At 49.0% G+C, this 11,976-nt stretch overlaps 1 protein-coding gene and 1 long non-coding RNA gene across 2 annotated transcripts; both read left to right on the top strand.

Annotated features, from left to right (window-relative positions):
* Positions 1–347: 347 nt before the first annotated feature.
* LOC310894074 (zinc fingers and homeoboxes protein 1) lies at positions 348–10,786 on the top strand (the record flags this gene model as incomplete). Its single annotated transcript, XM_083823777.1, has 6 exons — positions 348–413; positions 2,648–2,743; positions 5,562–5,705; positions 6,526–7,043; positions 9,182–9,314; positions 10,451–10,786. Coding segments are annotated over 6 exons (1,164 nt in total), but the record flags the coding sequence as incomplete, so codon positions are not given.
* Positions 2,755–4,566, top strand: LOC310894918. Its single transcript, XR_014580286.1, has 2 exons — positions 2,755–3,539; positions 3,626–4,566. It is a non-coding gene; the product is annotated as an uncharacterized lncRNA (long non-coding RNA).
* Positions 10,787–11,976: the final 1,190 nt, after the last annotated feature.

Genomic DNA, 11,976 nt, shown 5'->3' on the forward strand with positions numbered 1-11,976 from the left:
CCTGCGTGGCGCTCAGGAATTGCTCCCCTATCATTGATTTACCAGACAAAGGCATGCTCGGCGTTACAACACAGAGCCTTTGCAGACCACGTTGGTATCCTCAGAGGCAACGATGGCTGAAACCCTGAGCCCTGGAGGACTCCGCAATCCAAGCTGGCAGCCAACTGGCTGCACTTGGGTTTGCCCCTGGGAGCGCCTTGCACTTTGTGTTTTACTTTGAGCTGGGGCCACATTTCACTTTGCTTACTCATGTTCCTTTTTTTTTTTTAATGTTCTTTTTCATTTGTTCTTAATAGTCCTGCTGGATTTTAGTGCTGTACTCATCAGACTTGTGTTTTGCAGCATGACCGGCAGTCCTGGAGGAGTGGGAAAGGAGCACGTGCCCAGCATATGTGAGGAGAAGCGCAGACGCTGTAAGTGTTCAGACACCAGTGCCAACCTCTGCAGATTCATTCCCGTGTCCTCTGCCTGTCCTGCAGGAGCTCAGCACACCAGTCTGCATGCAGAGAGGAGACAGATGGTTTTGCTGTGCGCAGACAAGAAGCTCTGACTGTGCTCGCCTACACTGACGCTTGTAACGAAAAGACTGAAGCATCATGTGGAGCAAGCTCCTGATTCTCTCCAGACTCGCTTGTTAAGCAGCTTCCTATGTTCAAGAGGGCTTGTTTGCCAAATGGTCAGCTTAGAAGCAAAAGAAACCTCAATCCCCTTTCATTTTCTAGTCAAATCTACTTGCCAATGTTTAGTTTCTACCCAAGGATTTATACCAGCTGATGCTAGTTCCAGTCATAGCTATGCTGGTATGGAAGATATTTTGAGCATGTAACCACTTAGAAAGAACAAGGAAAAAACCACAAGCACCCTCCACCCCTTTCTCACATCTCTACTAGAAGGAAACCTTTCAAATTATCCATACAAGCAGTGGTTTGGCCTCGAAAGCTGTTCCGGTAGGCACAGGTTCATGAGTCCATTTTCAGGTTAGGGAAGTACAAGGACAACTTTTCAGCTCACCTTCTCTGAACTTGTATGGTGGTTTGGTGAGAGGAAATGGATTTCCCTGGATGAAAGGGCCAGCAGGGCAGAGAGAGGAAACAGCGTTGCAGGATGCTTAAAACACGATACACGTTCTGTATGGTAGTGGCATGAGCCAGGACGGACAGCTGGAATAGCTAGGCGTTGTTAATCAGCAGTGGTATGTCTGAGTCTTAAAGTCTTAAAGAAGCTCTAGGATCCGTCTTTACTTTGCTGTGTCCCCTTTTCCCACAGCACAACAATGCAGAATGTAGGGAGATTTGGGAAGTCCTGTCTTCTGAAAGCCTGAGATTTCAAAAGTTCCCCATTCTGCCTTGGGCGAGAACTGAAATCAAATGGAAAAGTTACTGAAATACTCTCCCATCCACCCTGGCATGCACACTGGACCAGGACACCAACAGAATAACTCCACAGTTATGCAATTAATTCATCTAAGCACAGGACACTTAAGTTCAAGTATTTCTTATGGTATCTTTCTAAATTTCCATTAGGATGACTCGTGGCCAGGATCTTCACCAGAGCAATGGGAAATGCAATAGTCCTGTTCCAAATGGGAGGGTAAACTTTGCCCTCTTACCACCTGCCTCGTAAAACCAACGCACAAACGCCAGGAACAGGACCACAGAATCATTAAGGCAGGAAAAGCCCTCCAAGACCACCTGGTCCAACCATCTCCCTACCACCAATGTCACCCACTGAACCATGTCCCCAAGCACCACGTCCAACCTTCCCTTAACACCCCCAGGGACGGTGACTCCACCACCTCCCTGGGCAACCCGTCCCAGTGCCTGACTGCTCTTTCTGAGAAGAAATGTCTCCTCATTTCCAACCTGAACCTCCCCTGGCACAACTTGAGGCCATTTCCTCTGGTCCTATCACTGGTTCCCTGTGAGAAGAGGCCGACCCCCAGCTCCCCACAGCTTCCTTTCAGGCAGTTGCAGAGAGCAATGAGGTCTCCCCTGAGCCTCCTCTTCCCCAGACCAAACACCCCCAGTTCCCTCAGCCTCTCCTCATGCTCTGTGGCTCTCCCCGAGGGGCTCAGCGCTACCAGCACGACCCCAAAACCGCGTCTTGGAAGCCACAGCCCCCGTGCCCCACAGCGCCCTGCCCAAAATGGCGGCCGCGGCCCCCCTCAGCCCCACAGCGCGCCGCCCGCCCAGCCTCCCCCCGGGCCCGGCAGGGGGAGCGCTGCCGCCGGCCGGCCGGGGGGGAGCCGCTCTGGGCCGCTCTCGGTGGCGATGGAGGCGGCGACGGAGCCGCTGCTGGGCTGCGAGTTCGCCGAGTCCCTCTTCTCCGGCGGCAGGGAGCGGGGCGCGGGCGGCGGGGTCGGGCAGCCCTACAGCGCCAAGCGCTGCGAGCCCCGGGTGAGGAGCCGGGGAGGAGCCGTGTGGGGCCGGGATGGGATGGGGTGGGCTGGGAGCGGCCCCAGCCCCGGCCCCGACCGGGATTTTGCCTGCCCGGGGCTTGGGGAACGGGGACCGGGGTCTGAGGGAGGCGCCCGGGGGCTGAGGGAGGCGCCCGGGGGCTGAGGGAGCCGCCCCGGAGCGCCTCCGAGCGTGGCGGCCGCGGGTTTACAAATGTTTTTTTTTACGTCTTTTTTTTTTTACGCCCCCAGTGGTTCTGCGGCGAGACGGGCGGCGAGGAGGACGCCGAGATCTTAACGGGCAATAAATTCCGGGCTGACTTGGCGTACAGGGAGCGGCAGTTTGAGGTATCCGCACGGCTCTCACGCACCGGGCTTGGGGACGAGTCGGTGCCTCGGTCTGTAGCAGCTACCGGGACGCTGAAATCAGGCCCTGTAGTCCTCAGTGTGTTGGGTGGACGTGTAGGTTTCTGTAAAAACCTCCTGACTGAGCCGTGACCCTAGGTCCGGCGGTACCTAAATCCGGCTGTACGGCACCTTGGGAGGCACTACAGCCCCGTCAGCTCAGGCACTCTGCTGGTTAAAGTGTGCCCAAGTCGTAACAGTTAGCTTTGTTCTGGCAAGCTTTCTCAGCCAGCTGTCATCTCCTGGAGGCAACGGGAACCAAGGCGAACCGGCCAGCCTAAAAGAAATGGTGTTTGACCTCCGGAGGCGATGCATACCGAGCCCGTACATGTTAATGGCCCGGCAGTGGGCAGGGCTGATGTTTGTGATCGCTGAAGTCACGGTCGGCAAGAGTTAACAGGCTGATTTCTGTGCTCTTGGGGATCATGCCTCGTCCCACGAAGGTTGTCACCTCACAGGCTGCCGCCTGCCTGCCCTGCACCTTTCTCAGAGCTCCCCCTGGCTGTCAGGGTTTGGCTGAGTGGAGTCGTCAGGCCCCTGACAGTTGGCTCGTGACCCTTGTCATTGCCTGTCCCACCCCTCTGTTGGCTCTGGGTGGCTGGTTATACCTCTGGGGTGCATTTATGTTCCCCGTTTATGTTCCTGCATGCTGCAGTCCTAGACCCCCACAGAATCACAGAATTGTGGGGGCTGGAAGGGACCTCCAGAGATCATCGGGTCCAACCCCCTGCCAGAGCAGGTTCCCTAGAGCAGGCTGCCCAGGTAGGCGTCCAGACGGGCCTTGAATATCTCCAGAGAAGGAGACCCCACAGCCTCCCTGGGCAGCCTGTCCCAGTGCTCCGTCACCCTCACCGCGAAGAAGTTATTTCGCATGTTGGTGCGGAGCTTCCTGCACTCCATTTTGCGGCCACTGCCCCTTGTCCTGCCCCCACAAAAAAGTCCTCTCCACACTGCCTGCTTCTTGAGCTTCATTCCTCATCATCAGTGCTCTCCTGCCTCTACCATCCTAGTTCCAGGATCCTGTCTTTTGTTTTCCCAGACATATTTCCTGGTCACACTCAGCTGTTTCTGCCCATGCCTCAGCTCTGATCACTCTCTGTTCCAGGCTGTGGTTTGCATTACGTGCTCCCTGATTTCAAAGCTGTCAAGCCAACATCCGACTACACTCCTGTTGCCTTTCCTGTTGGATTCGTGGTTCTGTTTTTAGTCCTGCTTTTAAACATTATTCCAGTGCTGCTGTCGCCTTGTCTGTACCTGACAGACATTTTCCAGTCTCAGCCAAGACGCCCTGAATGGCTTCACAGAAGTATGCTGAGGGAGGTGCCTCAGGCTGCAGTGAGACATCCTGCTTTCGTGAAGAGCTTTGCTCTGTGCCATGTGCTGCGGTACCCTCCCACGAGGGACTGGCACCCCACAGATCTGCAGCGCAACAGAACGTCTCTTGCTTCCTGACCGTCTTCCGTCACAGCGATCCACGTCAGCCGCGTCTGGTGGTGTGTTCTTGGATCACTGTGGCAGAACCAGAGCCAGGGAAGAGAGCATCTGCGTGTAAAATCACAGATTTGAGAGCACTGACCTCAGAAAGGGGGCTGGAAACAAGTAAATGGGAATCTCTTCAGTCATTGTGAACCGTTTTTGATGCCAGCCTAAGCTAGTAGATAGGAGAGACCAAGGACAGCAGTGATCTAAGCCATGCCTTTTTTTAGGATAGGGATGACTGCAGAACCTGCTTGGGTTCATAATGCCAAACCTTTGCCAGGGTTATACCCCTTTGTCACGTAGCAAGGCAGACAGGGACGTCCTGCAGCCCTCCTCTGGTCCCCCTGACCCCATGCCTGCTGCACTCACTGGGTGTAAGGGAGCTCTCACTTTTGCCTGAGAAGGAATGTGAGCTTACCAGGGAAGAGAAATACTTTGGCCATTATGCCAGGAGGTATTTCGGGGATGTTGCTTGTGGGCTCTTTTTGTGAGAGCTATTCAAGTTTGCAAGGAATAATTAAATATTCATTTAGAGAGATGGGAGAACGAGCTCTGCTCTTTAGTCTTTTGGTCTGAGCTCTCCCACAGAGAGGAAGGAACCAAGATTCCAGTCTGAGCATCACTGAATACTTAATATAATGTATTTAAATGTTAATTGGAGTCCTGGTGAGTGCCCTGAGCATTAAGCTACGGAGTATTGCTCATTCTCGTCTTTTTCCTTGAACCAATTAATATTTAATTATTTCATGCAAATCCGAGCCGCCGTACAGGAGTGATGGAGGCTCACTTTCCTTGCGGTCTTCCCCGACTTGCTGATTATTCATGCGAGGTGAGGGACAGCCCTTCTCGTTGCTCAAACCTTCGCAGGTTCATACCTTCTCGCCGAGACGTTCGTGGATTTGAAGCAACGTCTGCCAAATTTAGGCTTAGCGCTGCGATCCCTGAGTTAGCTGGGGCGAAGGAGCCTCGTGTCACGTATGCCCTGGGCCAGGAGGAGACCTCCTGCAATCCCTGTCCGTGCTTAGGCGTGGGTTGGGGCTGGGGCTGCTCGTCGCCGTCCACACTCGGGCGGTTCAGAGCTGGGCTCTCTGACCCCGTGGTTCCAGGTCCTTTGTGCGCTGCTGGCAGTGGGTGGTAGCTGAGTGGAGACACGAAAATTTGGGCTTCAGCTCCTGGATTCCCTTTGTGAGTGCAGTCGTAAACAAAGCATGCTCTCGGGATAGCCTTCAAATGACAATCTCTCCCCGTTTTGTTTGCCTTTTCTTTCTACCAACGCTACCAGAAATCTCTGAGTGAATACTCCAGCTGCTTGCTCCGCTTACCTCCCGGTAACATCGCCATGAGGCGGGATGTCCAGGAGGGCCAGGCTCGGTGTTTGTCTCAACTAGGAAGGCACAAGGAGGCTCTGGATATTGCAGAAAAAATGGTAACTCCTACAGTCTTTCTTTTATGCTTTGAACATAAAAACGTTGCCAGTAGTTCCTTTATATGGACTGTTTTCTGGAAAAATAATCTTCATGTGTGTAGTCCTTCAGGATGCTCAGTGCTCGGGGTGTTTTGGTAAGCAGAGGGTAACTGTCACTGCAGATATCGTCACCCTGTAGAAATCAGAACACCCTGTACCACGGTGAGCTCCCCGTGCAGGGAGGCTGCTAGTCCTGGAAGGGGCTAAATATCATGCTCTGCCAGGCAGAATTAACGTAACGTAATAGGATTTATAAGAAAGGGGATAAACGAGTGCTTAAATCTTTCCACTATAAAAGTGACCGTTCGAAACTTCCTTTTATTTCCATGTACTCGCTGCCAAACTGCCACCAGGAAGAGTGCCTAGCCCCTAATGGAGTTTTTTCCGTAGAGGAAAATGTCGAGAGGCTCTGAAATCTGCTGAAATTTTACTGCTGCTGTTTATTGTATATAAAAGGTATTTATACCACCAGGAAGGGCAGCTGTTTCATACTGAAGGCAAATAAGCAAGTGACAGAGTTCAGGGGCAGAAATGTTCAGGGGCCTTCTTGTCTGTCAGGCTGGGACAAGGCAACTAGAGGCAGTGCTGCCAGATCGATCCTGCACGAGCTGTGTCGCGCTGTATCATTTAAAGCTCAGAGAGCAGTCATGCACATTTTAAAAATTACCTCCAGAGGTATTTGTCTGTCGTTATTCAGGGAGATGTTTTCTTAGGCTCTGAAGGACGGTCCTGTTCTTCTGCTCTTGTTACTAATCTTTTATCTTCTATCTTTGGTTTCCAGAGAAGCGGCGCCACTAACACGGATCACTTAACGACTGTGCTCAACCTGCAGTTTGCCATTTATCAGGATCTGAAAAACGTAGAAAAAAAGATGCTGTGTCTGCAGCAGCTGATCTGCTTACATCCCTTCAACCCGTGGTACTGGAAGTTACTCGCTGAAGCTTACACGAGCCTTTTAGGGAGCCTGTCTCCATTACACATTCCAGAAACAAACACAAACTGCTCTGAAGGGGTTGGTGTCAGTGACAGCCGCTCCAATATACCAACTGGAAGAGAGATTCATTTCCAGCCTCACGGAGCAGCCAGCCAGAGGGAAGGCCTTTGGTCCAGCCTTGCTGCAGAGACGAAGAGCGAGAACGCAGGGACTTGTAACAGCAGCCAAGCTGTAAAAGAAACCCTCTGTGCTTCACCCGAACCTGAGAGAAAGGACAAAGGGATGGAGGGAGCCTGCGAGCCCTGGGAGCAGAGCGTGTCGAGGGAGGTTGGGATAAAGGCATGTGCCTCATTTATTAGAGCGAGGTAATGAAATGCGTCCTTAGAGTAATGCGGACTTCTCCCAGTCCAGGACAATTTTAAGCATATTGTTACCCAGCCCTGAGATTTTCAGCTTCCATTTTCAATGTCAAGGTTTGTTTCGGTGCTGACGACACAAAGAGGCACCCTGCTACTGCTTGAGATGTAAAAGGTGAAGTCCATCAGCCATGAACAACTGCAATCCGCGTGGAAAGAGTCAGTGTCATGCAACGCTGAGAAGCAAAACTTTTCTTTAATGATCTCATTATGTGATTTTTTTCCAATTATTCTATACAAAAGGGGTTATTCTCCTACAGACACCCCTGTTAGAGCGTGGCTGTTTTCTCTTTGCTGTTCAAGATGCAGCAGCTGAAGTCCCCCAGAGGGAAGGCTAGCCCGTCTTCCCTCTGTGAGTGCCACCTGGCTTATTTGCTTGAAGCCTCATGCTTGAGCAAAAGCGTATTATTTTAATAATACACCAATTTGCATAATGGATGAGGCTGAAAAAGGAACTCTGTGACAGCCGATTGACAAGGCTGCGTTAAAATGCTCTTCCCTTTTCTTCCTTCTCTTACTAAAACTCTTGTACACAACAAAAATCCCCACAACACGGTCTTTCAAAGAGATAATTAGGAAATGATTTTTGTTAAAATAGCCTCGATTTTTTTTCCTCTTGCCTTTCAGTGACGTGTTAGTCACTGAATGTGCTTAATGCCTTTTTATGAACGTTTTTACAGAGAACACCTTATAACTGCCCTGTGCGGGCAATTTTTAAGAAATATTAAAACTGGTAGAGCAGTTTTTAACTGTACTTTGACTGAAAGAAGGTGATTTAATTGCTGCTTGGGAGAAGTTAATAGATTTAGTATCGATGTCCAATATTAAGCTACATTCGTATTAAAATAATGTGTGCTTCTTGTTTCAGTGCGTGTGGCTCAGCACTGAGACAACTGCAAATTCAGGGATCTCCTTGCTTCCCTACACAGATTCGCAAGGTGTTGGTTGTGCTTTATATTTGCATAAACACTTGTCCAGGGGGAACCTCTTCCCATCCCAGGGTTTATGTGTCAGGTTATCTAAAGTTTTCAGGTCCGCTGGATTTTAAGTGAGACGTGGATGTTGTGTGTGCGGGGTAAATGGCACCTGGAAAAGGGATGTGAGTACGGCTTTCTTCAGTAAATAAGGGGCTGCTTTAGAGCATTGTAAATAATTAATTCTTCTAGTTTTGCCAGCAACAAAAACGGAGAAATGGTTTTGTTTCATTTTCAACATTTCATTCTTTTTTAATATTGTTATGTAAATTTTGAACCAAAAATGTCCCATAAGAAAGAAAAGCTCCTTCCCGTTTTTACTTTGAATTCTCTGTGAAAACTTTATTGAACTTACCCACGGTTTGTTGGCTGAGGCGTGGAGATTTTGATGTTTATATTGCTCACGTGAAAACTGCCGGCTAAGGCCTAACGTTTTCTCTTGCTACAAATGCACACCTTTATTATAACACCTGCCACATTTAGCTGTGGTAAATGTGATATATTTTTATTTTATTTCTGTATAAAGCATGAATGAAGCATAGTTTCAGAATGATCCTGCTAAGTCTCAGTGGTTACTTGTTTGAACATGCACAGAGACTTCCTCTGCTGACACGTTTTACTCCTTGTGGGAGGAGGACTCTGGAAACTGCCAGGATATTTGATAGTTGAAGGTATTTGATGTTTGGCTAAAAAAAAAGCAAATTTCTGGCTTTTCAGGTCGCAGAAATAATCGCTGAAATAATCAGTGCCATATGCAGCAAAGCACCGCTGTCTTGTTCGGCCTCGGGGTGTGGGGTGCTTGACGCGCTACAGGTAGTGCTTGCAGACCCGAGCTTCTCTGCTGAATTGTGGCATGACTACGTGGGGAGGCAGATGTTTGTGTAGAGCCAGCAGAGATACTTGGTATGTTGTTTTTTAGAAGTACTTCTCAGTATCGCAGCATGTAGGATAACCAGAGCAGCTTGCTACACGTGTTCATTTCTCCTCAGTTTGTGCAGCTGGCTGAAGTCAGGGAGAAGAGCTGCCTTAAAGTACGATACTGCAGTTGGTTTTAGGTTTGCTGACGTACTCTTTCTCCAGCCGTCCCCTCTTCAGCTGCCTTTTTCATTTCAGGCTTTTACTGCAGCTTACCCAGTCGCAACAGGCGTCCTTCGCTCTGGAGAACAACATAAAAAGTCAGAAGGAAATTGAGGGCAAAGTGGCGCAGTTTGGTTTAAGCGAGACCTCCTCGCTGCTGCTGAGCGAGGTAAGGGGACGTGGCCCTGGGTGGAGGTTCCTGTGGGCAGCTCAGCACCGAGTCCTGGGTGAGGTGCCTGGGCCAGGTGATGCGTACAGCTGCCTGACGCTCCCCTCGGCTAATTAACCGTGCTGGGAAGCGAGGTAAATTAGCCAGGGCGGATGCCCTGGGAGCGTGTTATCCGGAACTGTTCGGCGCTGCCGTGTGTCACGCGGGTGGATCTTCGTTCTGCTGAGGTTCTCCTCCTCAGATTGTTCTGATGAGCACCCTCCTGCGGGAGCACTCAGGGTTGTTACGTTCCTCATTGGACTTGCGTTTGCATCATCGTCGCCGTGCGTTTCCTGGGATGCAGGTTTTATCTTGGCAACTTCAGATGCCACCAAGTGAATCACGGGCATGAAATGCGAGTGGAGATTGCGCCGAGGGCCACTGGATTGTTAAACTCTTTGCTCCTTCAGCAAATTTTCAGAAAAAGCCAGAGACAACCTTTTACGGTATTTCTTCGATCAGTTTGAGTACTGGCTTCTAATTTTAAAAGAACTACAGAGGAGGAGATTAATATTATATGGCTTTATTCACAGAGCTTAAACATTTGTAGTGTCATTTATGGAGTTCTATTTTAAAGAACAAAAAGAAGCTGGCGGGATTTTAACTTTGCTGCCAGTATTACAGGTTTAAGTTACTAAAAGCCAAATTTATTTGCCAAGTTGGCAGACGATCTTGCGGGGTTTCATCCATTAGAGGGCAGTAGCATGCAGACTATCGCAGGTTTCGAAAACGCTGGTGAAAAGAAAATCCTGTCCCTGCTTCCCTCGGCCTGACACCCCCCAGCAGGAGACCGCAGTCGGTGTTCCTGGGAGGTGGGCGTTGAACGTGGAGCTGGGGGTGAGATTTCCCCTGCTGTTCACAGTAAAAATCCCCGCATACAAGCACAGGCCGAAGTTGGGAGGGGTTGTGCACTGTGAAGCCTCTGAATTGTCCATATTTATTGCAGAATTCAACAGGCAGACAACTTAATGGTGGCTTGGAAACGTCTCCTAGGTGGAGTATGGTTCGTGTGTAAATGGCTTGGCTGTTGTCACATTCCTTGTTTCCTCTGCAAGGTATTTCCTTGTTTCCCACCTTCTTTCGTACTCTGTTTGCAGGTGATGGGGGCGGATCTGATACCGGAAAAACTAAAAGAGGAGTTCCAGGGTGAGGTGAAATGCATAGGCTCGTCAGCACTGTCCTCGCTGGTAACTGCCTCAGCCTCAGAATTTGAAAGCAAATGGTTTGGTGGGCTCCAGGAGGGTTTATGCCACTCTGACAGACAGTTCTGTTCAGATACACATAGCCCACCTCTGGCTACATAAACGTTTTGTTGTTTGTATTATCGTGTCTTCAAATGACCGTGGAATGATACTTCCAAAAATGTTCATATTTTTTAAGAATTCTTCCTGTATATCTTTTAAGAACGTACATAAATCTCTGCATTTAAAGTCGTAATGTCTCATGTTTTTCTTTGTTCACTGATACATTTATATTAAAAATAATAAGAAATCCAGTGTAAAATTGCCCTTTCGGTTTAACTTTCAGAGGTAGCTTTCCGTCACGAACCTCACAGGGTTCTTGAAGCACCTATGATTTTTGAGGTGGGGGGTCTGTGATGCTGGTGAAATGCAAGGCTTCCTTTTTAATGCCCAGTTTGAAAACTCCTCGGTTTTAAATCCTACATGGTTGCATTTAGAGCCCTGGAATTAGCCATTTCAATTTAAATTAATATTTCTTGATTAGTTGACATTTCACTGATTTACTGTTCAGGGCTGAGTGGCTAGGAATCCTAAATATATTTATGCTGCAAAGTTGTCAATAATTCCATATTTGGGGGGAAAATATCTAAATAGTAACTGTTTAACTTAGAACTGGAAGGAGATTTTCGCCTAGGCTGAATGCTTTTGCAGGCGTAGAGCTAGCCACAGCCTAGTCTTCAGGGTGCTTATACAAGGAAGGTGGAAAGCTGTCAAGGCTGTTTATATGTGCTGAAGAGTGTTTAGTCAGAGCATATCCTTTGTAAAACCTTGCAAGGAAAAGAAAATCCTCTGCTGGGGAAATTGGCAGTGTTGTTCCTGCATCGTACAGATCCTTATGCTCTGTTTTCGGTTCACAGCGACAGCACTTCGCTTTGTGCTCTGAAGCGTTGACGTTGTCTGCTGTGGGCTGGCACAGGAGAAGGCAGCGAAGATCTTGTCGTTTCTTTGGTTTGAAACAATTCAGATTTGAGGCAAACAAAGTGTGCTGTTTCCCCCATTTTATCTCCTGTTAAGCTGTGACCTGTAAATTCTTAGTAGCGTTTTGTAAAAATGTTAACGGCGAGAGTGTAAAACTGGGAATCTCTCAGACATAATTTGCTGTGACTTTTCTTTGTGTTTTCTTTCTGCTAAGAAAACTAAAAAACTACGAAAACTATTAAAGAGTGCTGAAACTTGCAATAACTCACAGTTGAAATGTCATTCACCGTACACGAACACACTCTGTATCTGCAACTTTCAGATGGATTTTAAAGCTTGTTAGGAAATCGGCCGCTAATACTTGGTGTACCACGTCCCACTGCTAAGCCGAGCGTGAAATCTCCCCGGAAAGATGGAATATCGCCTTGAGCCCTGTCAAATTACCTGTGATAGTTTGGTGACTT

Source organism: Anser anser (assembly GCF_964211835.1).
Source record: "Anser anser genome assembly, chromosome: 2".
NCBI lineage: Eukaryota > Metazoa > Chordata > Aves > Anseriformes > Anatidae > Anser > Anser anser.